We start from the raw sequence: 23,513 nt of genomic DNA, 5'->3' as shown, positions 1-23,513 counted from the left end.
CCACAGGGCTCCAGGTTTTCTAGCCAGTAAACACACACCGATGTTTCTCATGAGTGATCGGTGGACCCAGCCAAAGGAGCTGCAGTCATCAGACCATACCCAGACAGCAATATTGTGTTGGCCAAGATCTGGCCAACATCTGGCCCGTGTGAAATCCTTGTGGGTCAGATCTGGGCCAGCACTGGTTGCTGTTACATGATGTGAATCAAGCTCCTACTGAGTATTAAATCATTACAGAGAGGAATGAGTGGAGATAAAGTTAAAACATACAGCTCTTAGATTAGTTATTATTTTCTATGGAATTTGTCTAAGCTTCAGGGATATTATTTGTCATGTGGATTCATATCATATTCATTCATATCAAGCGTTTTGTTACTTTACACTAAGGCAGTAAAATGTTTCTGATAGAAAAAATGAACTATTATTAAAAACAAAGACAGTCAGCAATCACGCAGAAGGTTTAGAAAAAAATTATGCAATCTTTAGAAATTTGACCAATTCTTGGAGAATGACTTCATCAAAGAAAAATATTCTTTCTGTATTAATGCATGAGCATCCATTTTGCCTTAGATTTGCAAAAGTTGACATACATGCACACACACTACCAGTCAAAAGTTTGGGATCAGAATAATATTTAAAAAAAAAAATTTTATACAGGAGTTTCGTATACTCATCAAGGCTGTATTTATTTGATAAACAATACAGGGGAAAACAAATTTATGTTGTGGAAATTATTATGATGTAAAATAACGTTTTTCTGTTTTAATATAGATTAAAATTTAATTTACTAATGTGATCAAAGCTGAATTTTCTGCATCATTACTCCAGTCTTCAGTGTCACAAGAAATCATAATATGCAGATCTATTATCAGTGCAGGAAGTTGTGCTGCTTTATATATATATATATATTTTTTTACATTATATTTACATTTATTCATTTAGCAGATATATATAATATATAATTTATTTTTTTCTTCCACTGAAGATAAAAAGAAGACCATTTATTTAAAATAGAAATCTTTTCTAACAATACACACTACAGTTCAAAAGTTTGGGGAAAGTACATTTTTTTCTTTCTTTTTTTATGAAAGAAAGAAATTAGAACTTTTATTCAGCAAGGATGTGTTAAATTGCAACATGTATATTGTTAGAAAAGATTAACATTTTTAATAAATGCTGTTCTTTTTATTGATTTTATTGAATTACATTTTTATTGATTAAATAATCCTGAAAAAAGTATTTTATGGAAAAATAAATGCTAAAAAATATTTGCCTGCACAACTGTTTGGAACATTGATAATTCTAATAATAAATCAGCATATTAGAATGATTTCTTAAGGATCATGTAACACTTTACACTGGAGTAATGTCTGATGGAAATTCAGCCTTGCATAAGAGAAATAAATTATATTTTAAAGGACATTAAAATAGACCATACATATTTTATTGTAGTAACATTTTACAAGATTACTGTTTTTTGTTCTTTATTTTTGATCAAATAAATGCAGCCTTGATGAGCAGAAGCGAATTCTTTAAAAAAAAATACATTACAAGTCTTATTGATCCCAAATTTTTGACCGGAAGTGTGTATGTGTATGTCTATATATATATAAGGAACTGGTTGAAATGTAAATTAAAGCAGAGCAAATAGGCTTGAATGAAGATGAAACCCAAAGCTTGTGCACATTTCACTGTCTGTCAGTGGCTGACATGGTTATAAAGCTTGTTCAACTCAAGTTCAAACTGAATACTTTATTATTAATCCTTGCTTTTATACATATACATAGAATGGGGATAATGTTGTTATCATTCTCATATTAATAAAGAGAGAAAAAATATTATATAAAACAAAAATAAGACAATGGGATTTTTGTCAATTTAAAAGAACACATAGAGTCCAACCCATTAACATATTATAACATGAATATTAACCTGCTGTATAGGACTACTATTAACCATGATCCATAAAGCAAAACACAAAATATATTACATAAAATATCATGCTGAGTGTCCTGTACCAGTTGTCATTTTATATTCAAGTGCCTACCAGGAACCCAAGGCTTAATAAATTATTGGTTTGTACTGCTCTGCAGTCACAACACATCTGATTTCCTTTTTTTTTTTTTTTTAGATGTGACCTATTAAAATTATGATACAAATTAAAACAGGGCATAATGTATACCATATTTCAGCTCTAACCTACCTACAAATTAACATCATGCAAAATGTGATATACAAATACCAAAAGTCAACATTCAAAGTGCCTTAAAAACCATTCATTTGCATGTGTAATAATTTCATACATCACTGCAGACCCTCTTTCAGTGCCTGTGTTTATAATAAGAACAAATCACATTTCATTCACTCCAAATAAGCAAGCTCATCAATCTGAAACTGTGGGAAACCAGTGGCTTTGGCAAATATCACGAATCTGAAGGCAGAGATTTTAGGGTAGCTGTGAAGGCTCTCCATTGTTCTCAATGCCTGTTCCTAGGGCAGGGCGGGGGTCTTGAAGGAGGGGGTCCGCGGGGGCCTAGGGGTGCCCGGGCTGGTGGAGGTCCTGGGGGTGAGCGGTTGATGGAGGGTCCTCGGGATGGTGGTCTTTTGGGAGGAGGTCGCATGAGTGGCTGATGGTCTGGAGGGGGCGGTGGAGGTGGAGGTGGAGGTGGACAGTTGCTGCGTGGCGGTGACCTTGGCTCCTCTGCTTTCACCCGAGTAAAGTTGATGCATCGCCCCTGTGGAAACAGGACAGATGGCGGGATCACTGTCAGTTCAAAGCTGAAACTACATTGCTATCAGTAGCTATAACTTCTGGGGATAAAACATAACCCATGCTCTTTATATATTTTGTATGGACAAGTTGTATTTTTAACCCCAGAGGTGACAAGTTCACTGCGAAATGCGTGGTATTCAAAAACAAAAGCTCAGTACAGCTGATCCTAGGCTGCGTTCTCTTGCTAGCTTTCACTCGAAATGCCCAGGAGATGAACCCACAGCACTTGAGACATCCAGAAACTCAGCTGTCAACTGCAATTCTGTCCCTAAAATCATGGGGGTGGGGTTGAAGAGTTGCAGCACTGCGCTTAAGGAAGAATAGCTATTTGTGAAAACGGTGTTGGAACAAGGGGCTGGTCTCTGAGAAAGAACGTACATTCTTCAAGATGAAGTGTTTCATTGTTGTCAGCCAGGCCGATCGTTCAGGAGGAATCGTCAGAGAGGGTTCGGACTGACCAAAGCCATTCAAAACTCACTTTACGCTTCATTAGGTGCAAAAAATGAAAACTGTGGATGACTCGGGATCCACTACAACACCCACTTTTGACAGGGCTTAATAAAAGTAATGTATTCATATGCAAGTGCTTGAATGAAGGGAGAGCTCTCAATCTTTTTCTGTCAAACAGTATACTTGGCTACAAAAAATAAAACATTTAGAAATTGAAGTGATAAACAAACTGCTTGAACTTTTAAACAGCATTTCATTGCATAATTTCATAAAGCAAAGGTTCAAGTTCAAAAGAAGTCTAGTTCTTATATTCTAATATAGCTCTTGGTTATTTTCTATTAATGTAAGTAAATCAAGGGTTTGGTGTCGTAAGATAATTTTTTTTTTTAAGAATTATTCTGCTCACCAAGTCTGCATTTATTTGATCAAAACTACAATTGAAATGTAAAATAAAAATTATATTTTATTATGTTTTCAAATGTATTTTATTCCTTTGATGGCAAGGCTGAATTTTCAGCAGCCATTACTTCAGTGTCACATGATCCTTTGGAAAAGTTTTTAATATGATGATTTTGTGCTATTTGTGATATTATTATCAATGCTGAAAATTGTTGTGATGCTTAAAAGTTTCTGGAAACCATGATACATTCTTTTCAGGTTTCTTCAATGAATGGGAAGCTCAATAGAACAGCATTTATTTTGAATAAAAATCTTTTGTAATATTTTAAAAGTACTGTCACTTTTGATTAATTTAACCTGTTCTTGCTGAATTAGAATATTAATTTATTTAAAATAAAATAAAGTAAAGTAAAATACCGCCCCTTAAATTTTGTAATTTTAATACAGAGCATGATACTAATATATTTAACAAAATAGATAACAAATAAATAACTGATGAACAATCAAATATAAGCTTAACATGGCAGCCATGGCTAATTAGGCTCTAGAACCACCACAGCAATTGTTACTATCACCTTCAACAAAAAAGCACAGCGTGAACTAATATGTGTCCCACTCTGATCTAGCTGAACTCCATTTAGATTACTTTCACTCGAGTGGAAAGGAGAGCGTTTAAGGGGGGAGTCAGTCTCTGTCATGCTGTTTGAGCGCTTGTCAGACAAACAGATGGACGGTGTAAAGGCCACTAGCGAAACTGTCACAGGAGAGATTCCCTCCTTTTTGTTCGACGGTCTGAAGGTCCGAGAGGATATTACTTTTTATTATGTAGTGATTAAGGGTGGAGTCAATTCACTGAGTTTGCAGGAGTGATTTGCATAAATATGAAACAGATGTAAAGAAGGTCTACATGTAATGTGTCCGTTTTCTAATATCGTTGTCTTATTGTTATATCTAATATTGTTGTATTTGTTGCAGCTGTTCAGTAGATCCTTATACAAACACAACCTTGCTAGTGGCCCCAAGGTAATTTGAGTTCGAGATCCCTGATGTAAAGCCTGTTGAATCTTGTAGCCTGCTGGGGGCCATCCACAGTAGTTAAAACACCATATGGACAGATTTCTCTTCCCCACTCCATCCACACACATCTGCACAGTATTCATGAGTCTCTTTTCTCATTCAGCCCATATGCTCACCCTTGTGCAGGCCTGTTGCTGTACTGCTCTCCAAATTGTCCTTTTCGCCGCACATGACTAGCAAAATGATGACTTTGCCCCACAGCCAGACAGACATGAATCAATCACCACCACCCCCCACCAACCTGACAATAGCCCACCCCAATAAAACTCAGCCCCCCTTTAGCCCAATGGGCCCCATGTCATATTATGGGGCTCTCTGTTTAATAAGCTGTTAAATCAGACCACCAAGCATTGGTTACGTGAGGGTTAGACACAAGCGCAGAGAGGGAAATCCCTGAGAACAATCAGAGGAGCATGTCATTCACTTTGATTCATAAATTATGTTAAAAAGCCACTTCCTTCTGTTGACCAGAGTCAGAACTTTTACATCTCTGTCGGTCATTAGGAAAAACAAAAACAGTCTCTATTCCACAGAGTTTCTTTGTGTGAAATGAAGGTGGCACTCAGACATGAGGGGGAAGATACTAAGCATTGGAGGTGAAGCTTGTAAACTGGCCAGACAAAGACTTTCAACAACAAGAGCTTCTTTCTTTACATATCACTTATAAGTCAGCAATAAAGCAAGGCTGTCACCTCTGCATCACAATGTGTGCACTGAGGGCTATGGGTAAAGGGTTTGACCCAGGACTCATCCACATTAACTCATTAGCACAGGTCATACATGTTAATGTTTAACATTCATTCAAAATATAAGATGCCAATGCGACACTGTTCAGTTTACTTGAATTTATAATATAACAACACTAATATTTCTTAACTAATAAAATGTCTGGAGAGACAGAAGCTGATGAAAACAATAGGAAAAAAGTCAGAAATAATAACCAGATTTGCACTTCCTGGAGAAAAACAGTGTTTAGTAGATGACAAAAGACTGCTGTTGATGTTTTATGTAAATCTAGGTTTCAGGGATTGGTTACAAAGAAGTTACCCCACAGGAAAGAAAAATCGAAAGTGAGCTCTCTTTAACATCTTGAATATTTCTCATAGACAGAAATAAGGTGACTTTAAGATAGAATGGAGATTTTTGCTTGAGTCTACTGCTTGTCAAACGTGTCTCCCGAGACAAAAACTCAACTCAAACACTTTTACAGTGGTCTCCTTTAACTTTAAAAGAGATCTCAACAGCATGTGCTCAGATGTTTCCTCAAGTCTAAAGACTGGTGGTCTCAAATTTGTCTCCTTTAAAGTTTTAGAAGAGATCTCAAGAAAATCACACATTGTGCTCAGATTTTTTCCTTAGCTAAAGACACCGGATCTCTTGTATTTAAAACCTTGGGGTTTAGAACATATTAAATAATGAAATATGCATTATAAAGGGAGAAGGATGGGAACAGAACAACCCTTTACCAATGTGTTTGAAGAATATCAGTACATTGCTGCTTGGCAAGCAATATAATGCTGTTTGTTTAGTCTGTTTAGTTGCAAGACCAGAACTATATACTTAAGAGGCCCTATGGTAGGAATAGATACAGAGAAAAAGACAAAGAGGATACAGAGATGGAGGAGACCGTGAATCAGTCAGAGCTAGGAAATGCAAAGAAAGATGAGTTATAAAGAGAAAAATGTGGACTGATATTGAAATGAAGCTGTCTATAGCTGAGCAGAGGACTTGTTTGGGAACAGCAAGTTGTTTGTGTCTGCTGTCTAGGCATTGTGCTGCAGGTGGGCATGAAACACACAACTACACCCCAAATCTCCCTGAATAGCACAGCTGTTTCCACCCAAGCCCTTGCCTTACCAGCACCTTCTAAAGCTCGTGCAAAGTACACTGAGCAGCTGGACACTGGCAGTGCCTTAGACAAGCGCCCCATTATGGAGAATGAAGAATAAAACCAAAGTAAATCAGATTGGTCCATCTACAGTGTATAGGGAGCTATAGCCTGCCCATGTCAATGGGATCATACTGTACACTCTGTGACACTGCGGCCCACATGAAAGATGCCTTTCATAGACACACAGATGTGTTGCCATGACACAGCTTGTGTGGATGGAATAATGCAGGGTGCAGAGAGCAGGGCTCAGACACTGAGGGACGTCTCTTACAAAAGGCACAAGAGAATGAGAGACTGTGCTCAGCCACACTACTGCTCCATGAGAGGAGGAATTAAAGGCAGCATAATTAGACTGCTATTTCCTGTCCCGGCTACTGAGCATGCTTAGAAAGGGTGGGAATATCACAACAGCTGTGTTCCAAAAACGAGTGAGCGGCCTTGCTTCCTTCTATGGGAGCACCCAATAAGCGCAAATTTATACAGAACCCACACATTTTGGATTAAATATTCAAATGTAACTACAATTTAACGATATTTAATCATATTTTTGAATGAAGTCTCTTATGCTTACCATTGTTGAATTTTATCACAGTAAAAACAATTTTAAAATACACAATGTGATGATTGTGCACAAGAAATATTTCTTATTATTTCTTATTATTCAAATTTATTACTGAAAACAGTGCTGCTAAAAATATTTACTCAATCTTTTAGGATTATTTAATGGATAGAAAGTAGGCATTCTTTGGAACACTGTAAATAACTTTACAGCTACTTTTTTTAATGCATCCTTAATTAATACATTTATTATTAATAATAATAAAAAAAAACTCTGATACAACAATATATTAAGGTAATTTCTATTACACATAAAGACTTTTCCTATCACAGAACAACACAATTTGGAGCTGGATTCAGTCTTAGAAAAATTCAATTTTTCAAAAAATAAATAAGGTAAACAAAGGAACTATGAAAACAGAATTGCTATAATATTCAAGCACAAATATGCATCAGGTCTCTATTATGAGGAGGAATATTAATCTGTATTGGAATATCTGTTGCTTTAATGTGCTCATGGTTGTACCTGATCTCCGGGCTGAGGTCTCATGAGTGACACTTGGTTGTATCCTCGGCGGAAAAGGGCCCACAAAGCATCCAGTTTCCCCTAAGACACATAGAACTACTTTTTGAATACTTTTTGACTTCAAAATCTCAACTTTTGTACTTTTTACAGTGCCTCTTTCTACATCTAACTGATACTTCAAAGCTAATCTAGGGAATACAGATTATTTCATATACAAAAAAAGTCATATACCTGAATAGGACTGTACCACTTTCTGTGATGGGCAGATCTGCGTCCATAAGGATTTCTGAGTTTGGGTTCATAAGGCTCATATTCGTCTTCAGGCATTTTCACTACAGCATTCTTTGGCTTCTCCAGTTTAGCTCCTTCCTCCGTGGAGCCCTTGTTCCCCCAATGCACCTAAAGACCACAGAAACACAGTCCAGTTATAACCCACACAGTCTATAGAAAAATGATCGTTTTCACATGTAAACAATATAGTGCTTGCATGTCTCGACGATCCTGGGAAATGGCGTCTGGACGCTTAATGCAAGCTTGTGTTAACACTACTATTTTTACATAGTGCACTTAACAAGTAATAGGCACTGTAATTGTGAAAAAGGTGTGTATTTTTGCAAAGTACAACAATGTACATGTCCAATATTGCTACCTTTGCAAATAACAGGAGTAAATCTACAGGCGTCAGCATGTCTGATGATGTCACATGATCTGGTTTTGGCACCAGGCAGACAGGGAGCATTTAAGGTCAAAGTGATGTGTTCTAGTGCCTTGAGGGTTCATAACATCATTCGTCATGTGTGGCCTTCATCCCCCTGTAGCTTGTGTTAACCTATGATCAACACACCCTATATAAAGCTGAAACACACACTTGTGTACAAGCATACATGCATCACCTCCATTCTTTTGATTCCACCGACTCCTCTTCCTCCATAGTAGGATGCATCTACTGTAGGCCATTTCTTTTTGGGCATGCCATCTTCATCATCGGACTCCTGTTGAGCACGCAAAACTTACATATACTGTATCACAGTTCTAATAATTAGCATAAAAGGACTATGCTTAAACATTATGTTGAAAACAACACTTTATTTTGTTTAAATTTTCTACAGCATACTCAACTAATTAGTTTACACAGATAGAATAAACACAAAGACATGGTCAAATAATGTTAGCTGCAAAAGTAGCGACCGCATTGTGTCTCCAAATCAAAGGGAAGCGTTAGAGACAGAGTGCCTTGTTTGCGTTCACAGTGTTAAGAAGCACAGATGCACACTCTAAAGCCATTTCCACAAAGCTCTTTTATTTCCCATCAGCCTCAGTGACTGCTTGCCTTTGACCTCTGGGAACAAAGCAAACACAAGAGGATCATTATGAGCCCTTTTGCTTGAATTTTGCTATTCAGTCATCCTATGGTTGAGGCTGTGGTCCCCGCTGTGTGGACTTTTACTGCTCACTTGTCTTTATTTAAATGACTGTGGCGTAGAAAATGTCCTTAAATGGTGACGGACAGTTTTGCAAAGTTTTGCAAAGCAGTTGCACTCATAGCTAGAGGCTGATATTGGCAGCATTGGGGAATGCAGTTTACAAGGAATGATGCCATTTCTTGGCGATGCTGGGTTCAGCTTCTGAAAGTTATGCATTTTATCGTGTGTAATCTGTTTTCTTTGTGCCCCGATTCATATCTTAATGTCCATGGTTCGTTTGGGTGCATGGTTGTGCCTAAATCCACACACACACACACATACACAAACATAGGCACAAAATGAGGTTAGAGGAGGTTTGACTCACAGGCTCTGGAGGAGGGGGTGGAGGCACCTCCTTGATGACCTGAAAGAAAAATAATTCCCAGTGAAAGAATGTAATCTAAGGTAAGAGCAATACAGTATAAATATTTCTACTATAAATAGTACAGTATAAAGTATTAAAGCATAAAAGCAATATATTGCATATAGCACTGGGAAAAGGTACAAAAATCATTGTTTGAGTGTGTGAATAACACAAATAAGTACATGTTTTATTTAAAAAATATATTATTATTATACAGACATTTTTAAATCATTGTGTGAATTTCACAAATAAAGATTTATAATAAATACAAAAACAACAGTAATATTATTATTATTATACAGAAATTGCTCAATGATTTCTTGCACAAATAAATGCATGATTTATAGATAATAATAATAATAATAATAATAATAATAATGTACTGACATTGTTTAATCCTTGTTTATTTGTGTATGGTGATGATATTATTATTATTATTATACTAACATTGTTAAATCAGTGAGTGAGCGAATGACAAATAAACATAATTTATAACAACTACAAAAATAACATGATTATTATTATGATAGTGTTAAATTATTGTTTGAATTAATATAATATAATATAATATAATATAATATAATATAATATAATATAATATAATATAATATAATATAATATAATATAATATAATATAATAGTAACATTTTTAAATCATTGTGTGTGAATGACACAAATTAAAATGATTTGTAACAACAACAACAATAATAATTCATTATTATTATTACACGTTTCAAAGCTTTGGTTAAATAATGTGATGTTTAATTGAAATAATTAACTCAATTAAAGTTAAATGCCTTAAATATATTCTGAGGTCACTGTAATTGTTAATTGTGTATAGCTTCAGCCTTTAGGACGTACCACTGTACAGCACAGAGGCCAGAACCACCACATCAGCAGCAGTCCCAGCAACAGGAAAACAGCCAGTAAAGAGATGAGCAGGATGGTCCCATCATACTGCACTCAGAGACACGCACAAATAAATCTTCATGAGTATTTGCTGGTATAACACAAATCAACATGCAGGTAAGGAGATTGAAGAAGAGAGCAACTGGCTACTCCAAGCAATGGAACTAATCTTCTCACTGCTAATTTGAACTTACGTGACAAAAGCAGACTCCTCTGATGAAAGAAAGCAGAGGAGACCTCAGAAGAGAAAAGAAAGAGTAAGAGAAAAGAGGGGAAAAACTAAATAGTAGAAGACAGCTAACAACAATGTCGAACAGACATTCAGAGAGGCTGAATCACTGTCATAGCCCAATCCACCATTCATGTTTTTACATGCAGAAAGGAACAAAGATGTACTTACACATTCAGTAGTGGTGATGTGCACTGAGCTTGTGATGTAGGACAAACCCTCATTCATGCTAACCTGCAGATATATCACCCTGTAACACACACACACACACAAAACACTTCAATAACACCTGCTGAAAAGGAATATTCATTGCATTCCTCAGATGGACATGTGCGAGCTTGTAATGTGGCTATTATTAAAGCCATTAAGATCAGCATTTTCTTGTTACAATTTGTGATCTGGAGCCTGAATGACTTCTATTGCATTCCTCTTTGATGGATAACAACACCAACCCTCAAAGACCAGCATGTAGGCACAGGAACTTGACCGATAAGTCTTATCTAAGGTAGAACTATGCATACTATACATTTTTAACATTTGGTTTTATATGCAGCCTTTCAAACAATGATTTCTGTTTAGGCTTCAACTGAGATCTGTTAAACATTTCAAATGCTTCTCAAAGTCCCAATGAGACTCAAGATGGGAATCAAATGAAGACTTTTGCTTAATTCCATTGCTTTTTGGGTTTTTCATCCAATAAAAGGCCTTTATTTGTTGGATCTTGAGCGTGTCCTTGATGACCTGAAAAAGTGTTAGAATAGATCTAAGCATCTCTTCTAAATGATCTAAATGTTTCATACTGGAATCAAATTTGCTTGGATATCACATTCTGCATTCATTCTTCATGCTCACCAAAGATGCATTTCGCCATTTCTACATCTTCTATTTTAATAAATAGTAAATTAGTCATGTGATGGCAAAGCTGAATATTTAGTAGCCATTGCTCCAGCCTTCCAGTGTTCTGCATAAATTATGCTAATATGCTGATCTGGTGTTTAAAAAAACTTTAATATTCTATCAATGTTGGATGTGATTGGACAGTGGATTCTGATGAACCGAATTTTCTGAAAGAACAGCATATATTTGAAATATTATTCATTTGTAATGTTATAAATGTATTTACTGTCACTTTAGATCAATTTAACGCATCCTTGGAGAGTAAAAGTATTATCTATTTAAAAAAAAAATCTTACTGACCTCAAACTTTTGAATGATAATGTAAATATGTATAAAAAGATGGATAAGATCTTGAGACGAGAAAGACATGAAAAAGCAGGCTTTGTCATGTGACTGATAACATTCTGTGAAGACATGCTTATGGACATCAAAACTGACAATGTGTCCATTTTCCCCGACAACTTTCTCAAAATTTTCTTTGAACATCAGGGATCTACAATGTTGACTGGCTCTACCATGGGCATTCAGAGTGCTTGTATGTTGGAAAATTTCCCAGCTTTCTTGATTTAATCGACCACTCTTCTTCTGCTTTGTTGGGAGAGAAGACTGAGCTGAAAATAAGTTACTGAAGGGGTATTGCCCCATCTCCTCTCTGTCGGTCCTACACACCCCTTCCAGTGCCATTCTATTGGCAGGATGGGGGATGGGCTGAAAGAGGGCACAACAGGATAACAGGGGGTTGAGTGGAGGGGGGTCCAGTGACAGATCCATCTCATTTTCCATCAATCAGGAAGCGGCTGGCTCTTTTTGAGCACATCTTCAGGAGGCCACTCAGTCACCACGCGTTTAGATGACAGCACTGACAGCTTCGTCTCACAAGATGTGGATACAGAGGAGGAAGAGGGCAGACTTTGCCCCAAAATCGCCTTTTCTCACCCCGCAAAAATGTATGAACATAACTCACATGGTCTTTTACAATCGGGTCGTACAGACATCACTTGACTTAATGGTTGGTCTTATTAAACCACAACATCAAAGTTTGCCTAACAGGATGGCATTTTTAATTTTAAATAACTCTCCATTGACTAATTAGCCAGAATAATTCCACCCCTCTCGTATCTGGATTATGATGGAATGTTTCATCTCCGTTTTTCCCTTATATGAATGCTTACCATTCTGGCTGACTTTTGAGAGACCTAGACACTAATCTCTTTCAATAATCACTAAATCCATATCCAGACATGGCACTGCTGTTATAATGAAATATTTTCATTCCTATCTTAAAACTAAAATTATTAAAAAAAATTGTATTTGAAATAATTTACATATTATATGTAAAAACCTAAATTTATTTTAGAAATATTGCTTTGGCAAATAACTGAGATTAAATGAGATGAAATTAGTTGAATTTGTAATGAAATTTACTAACAAATATATATAAAATAAATAGAAATATAAAAAAATGACAAAGCAGATAATTACTAAAAAAAAATGAAAAAAAAACCCCCACCTATAATAGTTTATAAATAATACTAAAATAACACTAGTTCTATTAGGGGTCGCCAGCCACAGTGGATAATCCAAATATTTACATTGCATAATCCACATATTTCACATGTTTACATGTATGGCATATTTCACTCCAGATTATTGCACAAGTTCACTAAATAAATGAATAAATATATGAGCTAGAAATATTGATTTTATATCTAAAAAATGTAATGCCTGAATATTATCATAACACTGTCACTAATAAAAGGAAGAGTTCATTATATTCAGTAATAAAAATACTTAAGTGTTTAATCAATAAATCAGAGTGAAATGAAAATAGTGCTGGTTTCAGTTACCGGATGAGCTGATTAATAAAAAGTATTATATTATTAAGAAATCTTACTAAGAATATTAAGAAACATCTGATTGCTGGATGGCACAGTTGACCAGTCAGAGAGATTTGATTAATAAAAATACTATGTATTCTACATTCTTGGACAGCATTATTATTAATCCACAACTGGGGATTTTGATTATATCCAATAACAAATAATGCTAAGAACACATGACTCAATCCAAAGGTTCGAAATGAATGGAAAGTGCTGAATATTGATATATTAACACCAGCTGTTTTTGTGTCACATTGGCAAATGCAACGCAGTACAGTGCACAGTGATGTAGGCTGATCCAGAGTTGAAAAACAGCCCTCTTTTGCTTAAGGTGTCATGAGAGGCTCCTTCATTGGCATCTCAAAGAATCTTCCTGACAAGAACAAGACAGATGAAATCCTCAAGGTGTCTACAGCCGGCGGAACACATAATTATTCAGAGGGCTTGCAGAGAAATGATCTGCCAGCAGCAGCTCATTTGTTGTAGAAGGCCTGGCAAGTAACCTGTAGTGAGTCTCCGGGGCTCTGCTCTGGCTGATGTGGATACGAGCGGCTCTGTATTTCACTGTCTGTTCTTTTCTCTCTCAACTCAGAAAACCACCAGAGCCCTGGGCTAACATGCACACTCACTGGGAACTTTTCACACAGGTCAAGCCCATGGTGACTAATCTCTCAGAGAGGCTAATTATACGCTCTTCTTGGGCTTTTTACACCACATGCCTGTTGTCTCGACGTGTTAGGGTGCGTGAAGATTGACTGATAAGAATAATTCCAAATGACATTGACCCTAATTTTTCAAGGGTACCAATGCATTAAGCTATAAAGTGGCAGGATGAAGTGCACCTACTTTCCAGCCTCATTTATGATTGGCGCAGGGCAAAGAAGGAGCGTATCTTCAACACTGACAGGTCTTTCATCTAAAAAATGAATTGTGTGAAAAAAAAATAAGATACATTTTCCCCAATAATTATAATTTAAATCTACTCTCAGGTTAAATACTTCATTATTACTATAGCAGAAATGGTCATTTACATAATAAAAGAATGTTGCATACATTATTTAGAAGAATGCAATATTAAAAGTACTGTTTATAAAATAATGTTACTTACTGACTGTAGCTGTATCATTCACTTTGAAGCTGCACAGAACCTGACTGATGTTTCTGGCATGCAAAAATCCATTTCCCCTCACAACCACTTGGAAAGAATCTTAAAGAAACACAAACCAGAAGTATAATAACAAACATTTAGCAAGTCCTTTTACTGCATAGTGAAAAGCATGTTTTTTTTCTTCCGGAAAAAAAAATGTAACCAAAAATTTCATAAATAAATATTGTTTTCATGTACTATTTATACAGATTTTTTGTTTTTTTTAAATAAGAAAAAAATGCCTCCATAGGCAAACCCGTTATTTAAGATCTTTGTCTCATGTAGACTTCTTCCAAAAAAAAGGCATACTCTGAAATTATAAAGTGTGCTGAGCCAGAGGGCATGTTTTCTTCTTTTTTTTCCACCCTTAACCTTTCAGGAACGCTCAGCTCAACTGGGCAAATGCATATGCTCCAGTGGTGCTAATAATAAAAGCGAAGAGGTTCGCAAATCTCTTGCTGGAGGTGCTGCGTTGGTGGCCGACAACGCTGTCTGCCTGACCTTTGAGACCCCCCGGGCGATGCCGTAGACCCTATGACGGCTGCTAAGCAGCATATGTTAGAGAGAAAAACATGCTCACTTAGAAGCTGTCTCAGCGGGCGTCAAAGGATGCAGAATGGATGTGACCTTACTCATGGCACTGCGCAGACCAGTGTGCATTTGAGGGAGATATGAGTGGATTTGTACTGAGCCTGCCGTTCATCTCTGAATAATGCTACACCTTCAGAATATGCTTTGGTTGTAAACCTTTAACATTTAAGTGTGTAAAGTTCACAAGATGAAAAACATTCTGTGTAGTGTGCTATCAGGGCGAGACAGTTGTATGGAAAGGTCAGGAGAATATCACTGCTCTGAGAAATAACACTATACTGTAAGTCTCGGTTCTCTTCTTCAGTATCACACCAGCATTTGAAGCTTCAAATCCTGAATATAGAAGATTTCCTCTTTTAGCTTTAATAAGTAAACACCTATAAAAGCCAATGTAATTTGCCATTCAAAGCTAATTGTAAAATTTTTTAAAAGAGGAATATTTATTACATTATAACTATAGTTGCAATGTAATAGAAATACCAAGAGCTGTATCCCATATTTTGTCATATGCGAGAAATGTTGACTCGGTTCAGTTCATTAGTTGTCGCCTGGATGAAAGCAGATCTAAATGCAAGCAAGAGGTTAACTGTAAAAATGAAAAGACTTTAAGCAGACTAAATGACTTGCGTAGCCCAGCAAACAACACCAGAGAGAAGTCTGTTGTTTCAATGTAATATTGAGTTATTCTCAGTTAAAAAAATATGCGGTTTAAAAAAAGCAATGTATGCATGGATGAATTGCATACATAAGATAAGATCAATAACAGGCATTTATAAAATGTGAGTTTTAAAGATTTTCATTTTCATTTGATTCAAACTTGTAAACTCACATTTTATAAATGCCTGTTATTGATCTTATCTTATGTATGCAACATAAGATAAGTAAACTCACATTTTATAAATGCCTGTTATTGATCTTATCTTATGTATGCAACATAAGATAAGATCAATAACAGGCATTTATAAAATGTGAGTTTTAAAGATTTTCATTTTCATTTGATTCAAACTTGTAGGAATCAAAGACAAATGTATTCTTTGGAGTAACATGAAATGATGATTCAATCACAATAAGACCAGAAGTGCGCATTTACAATTTAAACTGTATCAATGTTGATGTTTTCCTTTAATTAATATACGTTTGCAAGACCTGGCGAATAATGAAAAGGCTGATCATGGGAACTTTTGAGCCAAAACAAATTCTCTGCATGTCTCTTGTCTCATCATGGATCTACCAAAACAAATTCCACTCCCATCCGAACCAATTAACCTGTCATTTCCTCTCTAATTATACTAATCCCGTCTGCCATGCAGAAGCCCCTCTGCACCCCACCCCTGCATCTAAATTTGCCCAGCTCTCTTGCTCATGCCTGCTTAATGTGACGTCCATACAGCTGAAATGGCTAATTCCATTTAATTTTGGAGGCCGGGCATCAACATCCATGTCCTTTTCTTCCCTCGTTACTGTCAGACATGGTGTGTCGGGTTCTGACAGGACAGTGCAAGGGTAAAAAGGTCAACACTGGCTTGGCAGCGGGCACCGCTGGCAGCGAGATGGTGGGCAGGGGCTGGTACGCTGTCGGCTCGCACCCGTTGTGCTGCACGGGAGAGCTGACGCTTCCCATCCACACCTGAGAGCTTGATGGTTGGGCTGTTTAGAGCAGAGGTGCCACGTCCGAACATGGACACTTCAATCACAGCCAAAAGTGGGGGATGGGGTGCAGAGGAACCACAAGGGTTAATCAAAGCAACAACTGCTGTCATGTTTGATGGCTGGGCCTCTTCTCAGAACGGAGAGTGATGGCCTGTTTGCAGGCTGCATGGGCTGGTCACTTCTCATCAGTTTGATCGCTGAGACTGTCAGGCACTGACATTGATTTCATTGTATGGACAAATAAAGATGAAACATTTTCAAAATATCATCTTCTTTGTTCCCAAGAAAAAGCGACCCAACATGGGAATTTACACTTCTAGGTGAACTATCATTTTAAATCTAATTTAATGCAAAATAATGATAATGATATGAATTATTTCTATTTAAATAAGTTCTTAAAATAATATATCTTAGTGCCAAACTGCAGGAGTATTGTTATTTTAACCACCATAGTTTGGCAGTGGTCACTGCATGCCCCCTCTCTCTCTCCCTCTGTGTGCTTCAGGGTTTGATGTCCCATTACTTGACAGAGAACTTATTGTTGGGAATGCTCAAGTGAAATTAGAGAGCTGTTTTTTGCCTGGCTGGTTCTTCCTGGCCTAGTTTGCCACATCGGATCTGTTGTCTAGCTGAGGTGCTGCAGAATAACTGCACTGCATTTCTGCTCCGCCTTTACCAGCGAAATGCCCATTTGTTTAATTGGCTGCTGCTCAGCAGACAGGCCTGCCACATTGAGCACTGGTGTGTAGACCAGAGAGGATGGATGTGGCTTGACATGACCTTATTAGCTTGCACTTACTGCGCGAGAGTGCACTTACAGCGCCGTCTCCTTGGTGATGCAAAAAGGCGGATTAGCTCTGCCCAGACATGATCAATTTGAATTTTCTGGTGAGTGCAAGAGAGCACAACTCACAAGCGTCCATTAAACCGCCCAGGGCTTTCACACAATTAGCATAGCTTTTTGTTTACTATGGTGTGCACATTGACTTTTCATATTCTTTTAAAAGCAGACAGATTTAGCGTAAAAATCATGGTGTTATTTACATTTATTTTCAAATTATTACAAAAACATTAACATGGCGAGAGTTGAGATGACTCTTACCACCAGCACAAACATTGGATGGCTCAGCTGCTAAAATCTCAATGCAGGATTTCTTGATGATCTGCAAAGAAAAAATTTATGTCAGAGTGCTTTGTACTCAGTATACAGAGACTTTTTACAGGAGCAATTGCATTATGCAACCAAGTTCACTTAGACTGAACTATTCACTTGTAATGCAGTAATGCACTCTCTTTTGGATGCTGCAACTCATCTAAATTGTTATGCTTTTAAATCTCTTCTTAAAAGCGGCACAATCTCCTATATCTCCCAATTGCAACATCTTGCAATGTGACTTTAAGTCTCACAATGTGACTTTAAGTCTCACAATGTGACAATGTGATCACATACGACATTTTTATCCCATAGTGAAACTTTATTTCTCACAATCTGACTTTTTATCTTACAATGTGTGTTTACATATAACAAAGTGACATATCTCACAATAAGACTTTTTTTTATCTTGCAATATCAATTTATATCTCACAATGTGTCTTTATATCTCAAATGTGACTATATCTTGCAATGTAAATTCATATCTCAGTTATGACTTTATATCCCACAATGTTAATTTAGATTTTCCAATGTGACTTTATATCCTGCAATGTGCCTATATCTTGAATGTAACTTTTTGCAATGGGACTCTATATCTCAGAACATGACTGTATATCTTACAGTGTGATTTTAAACTGAGAAATACAACTTTATTTCTCATTTTAAACTTTCACAATTTATTATTTTTACTTTCTATTCTTTTATTCCATCCCAGTAAATATCAGACTCCAAATGGGTTAAAAGATGGCATCCATGTTTGTCGTTTTACAGATGCAAGATGCCAACAATCACAATTTTTAGAGTGACTCCTGTCTTTTGTGCACACGGAGATATAATTAAGGCGATTCAGCCCCTCGTTTAAATCCAGCTGTTGCTTCCAAAACTTTAACTTTATACGTAACCAAGGACAGAGAGATAAACAGAAAAACTTACGGAGTCTATCATTCCTTCAAGGGCCTGGAATCCGCCAGTTACAGGGAAAACATGCTCTATGGTGTCTGCAATTGTGGCCAGCTAAACAAGTAATACAATACAGGTTTACAGAGACATCTCCAGTACAGAAATCATGGATAAATCTGAGATGGTACTAAATCAATTAATTGTGCAGTGGTACTGTGTTACCTGTGTCTGATCGAAGTCTTTTACACCCACACAGTATACAATGGCTCCCAAAGACCGAGCTCTCTGCGCCTGTTCATAGACAGGCAACAAACAGTCAGTCCTATCACAGATTAAATGCCACTGTCAATTACACATCTGCCAGAGAACATGCCACATCCATTGCGACATCACTGGCTTGTGTACTTGCCTCTTGTTGTGCCGAGACAAACTGAGAGTCATTTAGCTCCCCATCAGTCAATGCTATGATCACACTGGCTGTCCCTGTGAAATAAACAACATAAACATCTCATTGAGCCTTGATTTTCTCAGAACAAAAGCAGAAGTGTGAATGAATCGCATGGTTATTCAGGGTGACAGTTACCATAATTTTCTTGATATATCTGCTCATTTGCCTGCAGTTTAAAAGCAGATGTTTACAGCATTAATGCAGGAATTTTAACCATAGTATAATTAAAAGACTACAGTGATCAGTAAGGTGTGTTACGGGAGTAAGTAAGGTGATTCAATGATTGATTTAAATTGGCTCATTTGATTCATTAAGAATTAAAAGTTACCTCTTTCAGTCCAAAATTCATAAATGTATCACCTCCGGGGATCTCTCTCTTCAAAATATTTAAGCCTCTGGTAATTTCATTTCTGAAATACAGATGATGGAGGAAAGGCATTACAATGGAGAAAAACAATATGTGTATTTCTGTGCAACATTAATATTGTTTTGGATGCTGATGTGTGTGATACCGGTTCTCCGTGAGTTTCATAAGCGTTTTTCCATGAGTTGAGAAGACAATGAAGGACATCCGTAACATTGGGCTGTAAAAAAAAAAAAAAAAACACAATTCAAATATTACTTCTGAAAGGTATAACAGTATGTATGTACAGTAGTAGAGCAAAACTAAAGCAACTTTACCTTATAAATTTCTCTGCAAGATGCTCCACAAAGGAGTAGATTTCAATCCAGTGGTTTTTGATGCTTCCTGATCTATAACAAAATCAAACATACTGAAAAACTGCATGCTTCAAAGAGTCAAAGGATACTGTATCTTCTGTGCATTATAATGGCTGCCTTAAACACAATTACACAACAATTACCATCTCTTCATACACTATCTGAGAGTAGCAGGTCCTTGAGTACTCTATAAAATGCGCACATGGCAATTAATTACAGGCCCCAAAGCATTCCCAACAAGGCCTAATTGCCTTTGTGCCAGATGAATCTGCCTCCTAGCAGAGAGCAACACCTCTTCCTCCTGGAGCCAGTCATTTGAATGGGAACAGATGGCAATGGGTTAGTGTAACAGGTTGGGATCCAAAATAGAATTGGCATCTACATCAGCATCAAAAAAGGCTCACAGCACCATCTCTGACAGGGGGTCAGGAAACATAAAACTGGACGTGTGGATCTAGCAGTAACATCAGCAATCAATGCTATATGTTAATGCTAATGCTAATGTTATTAGTATTGATATACAGTATTATCAATACACAGTATTGATATACTGTGGTTCCAAAATTTACATTAGGGCCACACTTGTAAAAATAAATACATAAATAATACCTCAAATTGGTGTATGCAGCTGCATTAGATTATAGAATATGAAACCAATTGCACAAGAAAGTTTCAGCAACAGTAGTCAGCTTAAAAAAATACATATAGGCTACTGTTCAAAATGAAGAAGAAGAAAAAAATGGAACCTTTCTGGCTTTCAAATGTTTGTGAAACATATCCATACTTAATCAGATGAACTAGAGTTGCTTATTACTCTGCACCTGTTTGTACAAAAGGGGATTTGGTTTCATATCCTAATGCATCCAAATAACCTTAAGACCAACTGCTTTAAAAAGTAAAATGGAAACAAAAGGTAGTTCATTCAAGGGCTAGCATAATGTGTTTGCAGATGACATACATTTGATATTTTGTTATACAATGAAATGACATTCAGACATTTTAAGTGTGGTTTAGTGTCTAAATACTTTTTAGGGCCACTGAAATAAGTCATTAACTTTCAGTACACTGTTCTGGTATGCAGCAGTCTAGAATAACAAGACTGTTATGGTTTCCTTTGATGCAGCTTGATCCTGGCTTTATCTCTTCCTTCGAACTAAAATCAATCTTCAGCAAACCACTGACTCAGAATATTGTTATATTAAGAAACATTCTAAAAGAAGCTGTAAATTAAAAGGGGTCACATAAAGTGGCATAAAACTAGTTCTCGTTCCACTGATAATCAAAGGTATTTTCTCTCTGAAAAGCAATGGAGCGGCTTTTCTTTTCAAAACTCTCTGAACCGATGGCCTGATATTTACAATTAGTGTAGGGTCACTGAGTGGCATTTAAGGCCTCGAAAATTCAGCCAGAACCATTCAGCTGATTAAAAGTGTGGAAGTGTGGCAAAAGCCTGATGATGCATGCAATCCCTTAGGTCTCTAAAGGCATTCAGAAAACTTTCAAACAGAAGAGCGAACTGTGAAGTGTAACTAATATGCATTCGCACTCCAAAAGGGTTATGGCTAAACCCCAAATGTTGTACTGTAATAGATCTTTAACTGGATTCCCTCAGATTTAATATAGATTTAAATGAGCAAAATGATTATCTAAACTGTACAGGCATTGCTACTGTATGTTGCTCTTGAGCTTTACTTTATATTTGACTAAAATCTGATGACCTCAAAAACTCTTAACTTATAATGATCTCTAGCATGCTCCAGCATGTTTAAGCTTGTTTGGGTATTCACAACTCCAAGGTGCTGCAGAATTCTGAGTACTAGGATGCCACTTATGCTCACTGAGAGCTCATTACACACTTAAATATAAATAACTATTTGCAAACATTACATGTTCCACATAACTGCAGGCAGTTGTTTACAGTTGCAAGAAAAAAAATACAGTATATGTATTTTTATTTATCTTGACACACCCTATTTTTTACTTAATTTTTTATAAATTGATATTTGTATATCTAATAGTGCATGCATGCTCTTGTAATGTGCTCTTGTCTCTATTTGCCTTTTATGACTGAGACGCCCCTGAGATAATGATGGACAAATGTGCATGAGAACTGCACCAGGTGAGAGAAGATCATGCTTGTTAAAGCATCGCCTGAGGCAAAGAGTCCTGTCCTCCTATCTACCGCGTCTAAAGCCATTTAACACCAGACAACAACTTCAGGAATCCACCATCTATAACTATAAGCAGTATTGTGTGTTAATTCTGTAGAGATAGTCAATGGTTCTTTGTTTAAATGGTTAGGAATTTTTCTCGAATTTCATGTCAGTGCATCCAGCCATATGCACCCTTGTCTGCTCTCCTTTGGGAATAGCTCTTTTCCCACAATATTTCGCCGGACGTTTTCTGATAGAATATGCCAAGAAATGACAATAAATTTCAAAATATTAATTCATTGTTTCATGTTAAAGCATTTGAACCAATGGTATTCTGTTATTCTGCTGTCTAAGCGAATGACTGTTGTTATAATAGAAGTGCACGCGCGTCTGAGGGCGTCAGAGTCGTCTGAGAGGAGAACAAGATGCCATAAATATGAAGGCCACTTACTTGTCGAGGACAAAATACAAATCGAAAGCACCTTGACAAGACCTCTTCTCGTCCTCAAAATTAGGCTCAGCTTCTCCAGTATGAAGACTGGGCATCAAAATCACTAAAATACCCACAACAAGACTCATGTGAATCAGTGAACGTGCCATTTCATATTCTCTCCAAAAGCACTGGGATAAAATTGCATTTCATATTACTCCTGCAGAAAAGGTGAGCAACTGTTTTCCATGAAATTTATTCCTCAAAAAAGATATTGAATGCCTTGTCACAGTGTTATATCCCGCTGTCATCGGAGTCTGCTTCCAAAACACTAAGCTCCTCCTCAAGGAGAAGTGTTTGGAGGGGCGACCACAGACCGGACGGCGAGCAGGCAGCCAACAGCTACTGAAACTGAACTCTTTCCGGCAGAGAGAGAATTTTGGCTTCAACCAAATTCCTTAAATTATATTTGATATCATGTTAATAAAATTCTAAGCATTATAAATAACGGGTAAAGTGAAACATTTTTGAAGATATATATTTTTTCAGAAATAAAGTATCCTAATCAAATAATCACTAAAAACACTTTAACCGGTTGAACAGACATACCAAACAAATATACATTTTATAAATTAAATATTTTCTCTTTAAAAGTCAACCCAAGTTAGACTACATAAACGTTTAAATATTTGGAGAATCGTCACAAAATCTAAAGGTTAAATTTTGATTTGCTTGTTAAGTCTCTGGGTTTAGGATTCGTTTTAAATTTGCATTCAGTCTTTTGTGCTACTCATCACAATCTAACGGTCTCTGACTTCTGTCATTGATTACCCTCGCTTATAATTAACACGCCTGCAAAGCTGGTGAAGCACCAATCAAATTGCCACCTGGGGGGTGGGTTGGGG

General features: G+C 36.7%; 1 protein-coding gene across 3 annotated transcripts; it reads right to left on the bottom strand.

The window, feature by feature from the left end:
• Positions 1-1,732: 1,732 nt before the first annotated feature.
• antxr1d (ANTXR cell adhesion molecule 1d) lies at positions 1,733-22,954 on the bottom strand. 3 transcript variants are annotated; one of them, XM_026223781.1, is made up of 18 exons: positions 22,630-22,952; positions 19,987-20,058; positions 19,818-19,889; positions 19,634-19,715; positions 19,441-19,471; positions 19,267-19,340; positions 19,080-19,148; positions 18,891-18,971; positions 17,907-17,967; positions 14,525-14,623; positions 14,263-14,332; positions 10,811-10,889; positions 10,363-10,458; positions 9,463-9,501; positions 8,568-8,666; positions 7,906-8,073; positions 7,675-7,755; positions 1,733-2,735 (listed from the first exon to the last, which is right to left on the bottom strand). In XM_026223781.1, exons 1-18 carry the CDS (start codon positions 22,776-22,778, stop codon positions 2,478-2,480), a joined length of 1,680 nt encoding a protein of 559 aa, XP_026079566.1. In that variant the 5' UTR covers positions 22,779-22,952; the 3' UTR covers positions 1,733-2,477. The 3 variants fall into 3 exon arrangements, 1 of the variants encoding a protein (XP_026079566.1); XR_003277760.1 differs by lacking the exons at positions 1,733-2,735; positions 7,675-7,755; positions 7,906-8,073; positions 8,568-8,666 and adding an exon at positions 10,605-10,647 and having other exon boundaries at positions 9,462-9,501; positions 22,630-22,954; XR_003277761.1 differs by lacking the exons at positions 1,733-2,735; positions 7,675-7,755; positions 7,906-8,073; positions 8,568-8,666 and adding an exon at positions 10,605-10,623 and having other exon boundaries at positions 9,462-9,501; positions 22,630-22,954.
• Between the last annotated feature and the right edge of the window lie 559 nt (positions 22,955-23,513).

Source organism: Carassius auratus, chromosome 38, assembly GCF_003368295.1.
Source record: "Carassius auratus strain Wakin chromosome 38, ASM336829v1, whole genome shotgun sequence".
Taxonomy (NCBI): domain Eukaryota; kingdom Metazoa; phylum Chordata; class Actinopteri; order Cypriniformes; family Cyprinidae; genus Carassius; species Carassius auratus.
This window is presented reverse-complemented; position numbering and strand designations above follow the sequence as displayed.

Bases quoted from the DNA above. Each gene is read 5' to 3' on its own strand.
- antxr1d (XM_026223781.1), bottom strand. From the start codon at position 22,778: ATGGCACGTTCACTGATTCACATGAGTCTTGTTGTGGGTATTTTAGTG. The intron at 14,333-14,524 runs GTAAGTAACATT...TTCATTTTTTAG, and splicing joins GAATGATACAGCTACAGTCA to ATGAAAGACCTGTCAGTGTT. The intron at 10,459-10,810 runs GTAAGTACATCT...CTCTGAGTGCAG, and splicing joins ACATCACCACTACTGAATGT to TATGATGGGACCATCCTGCT.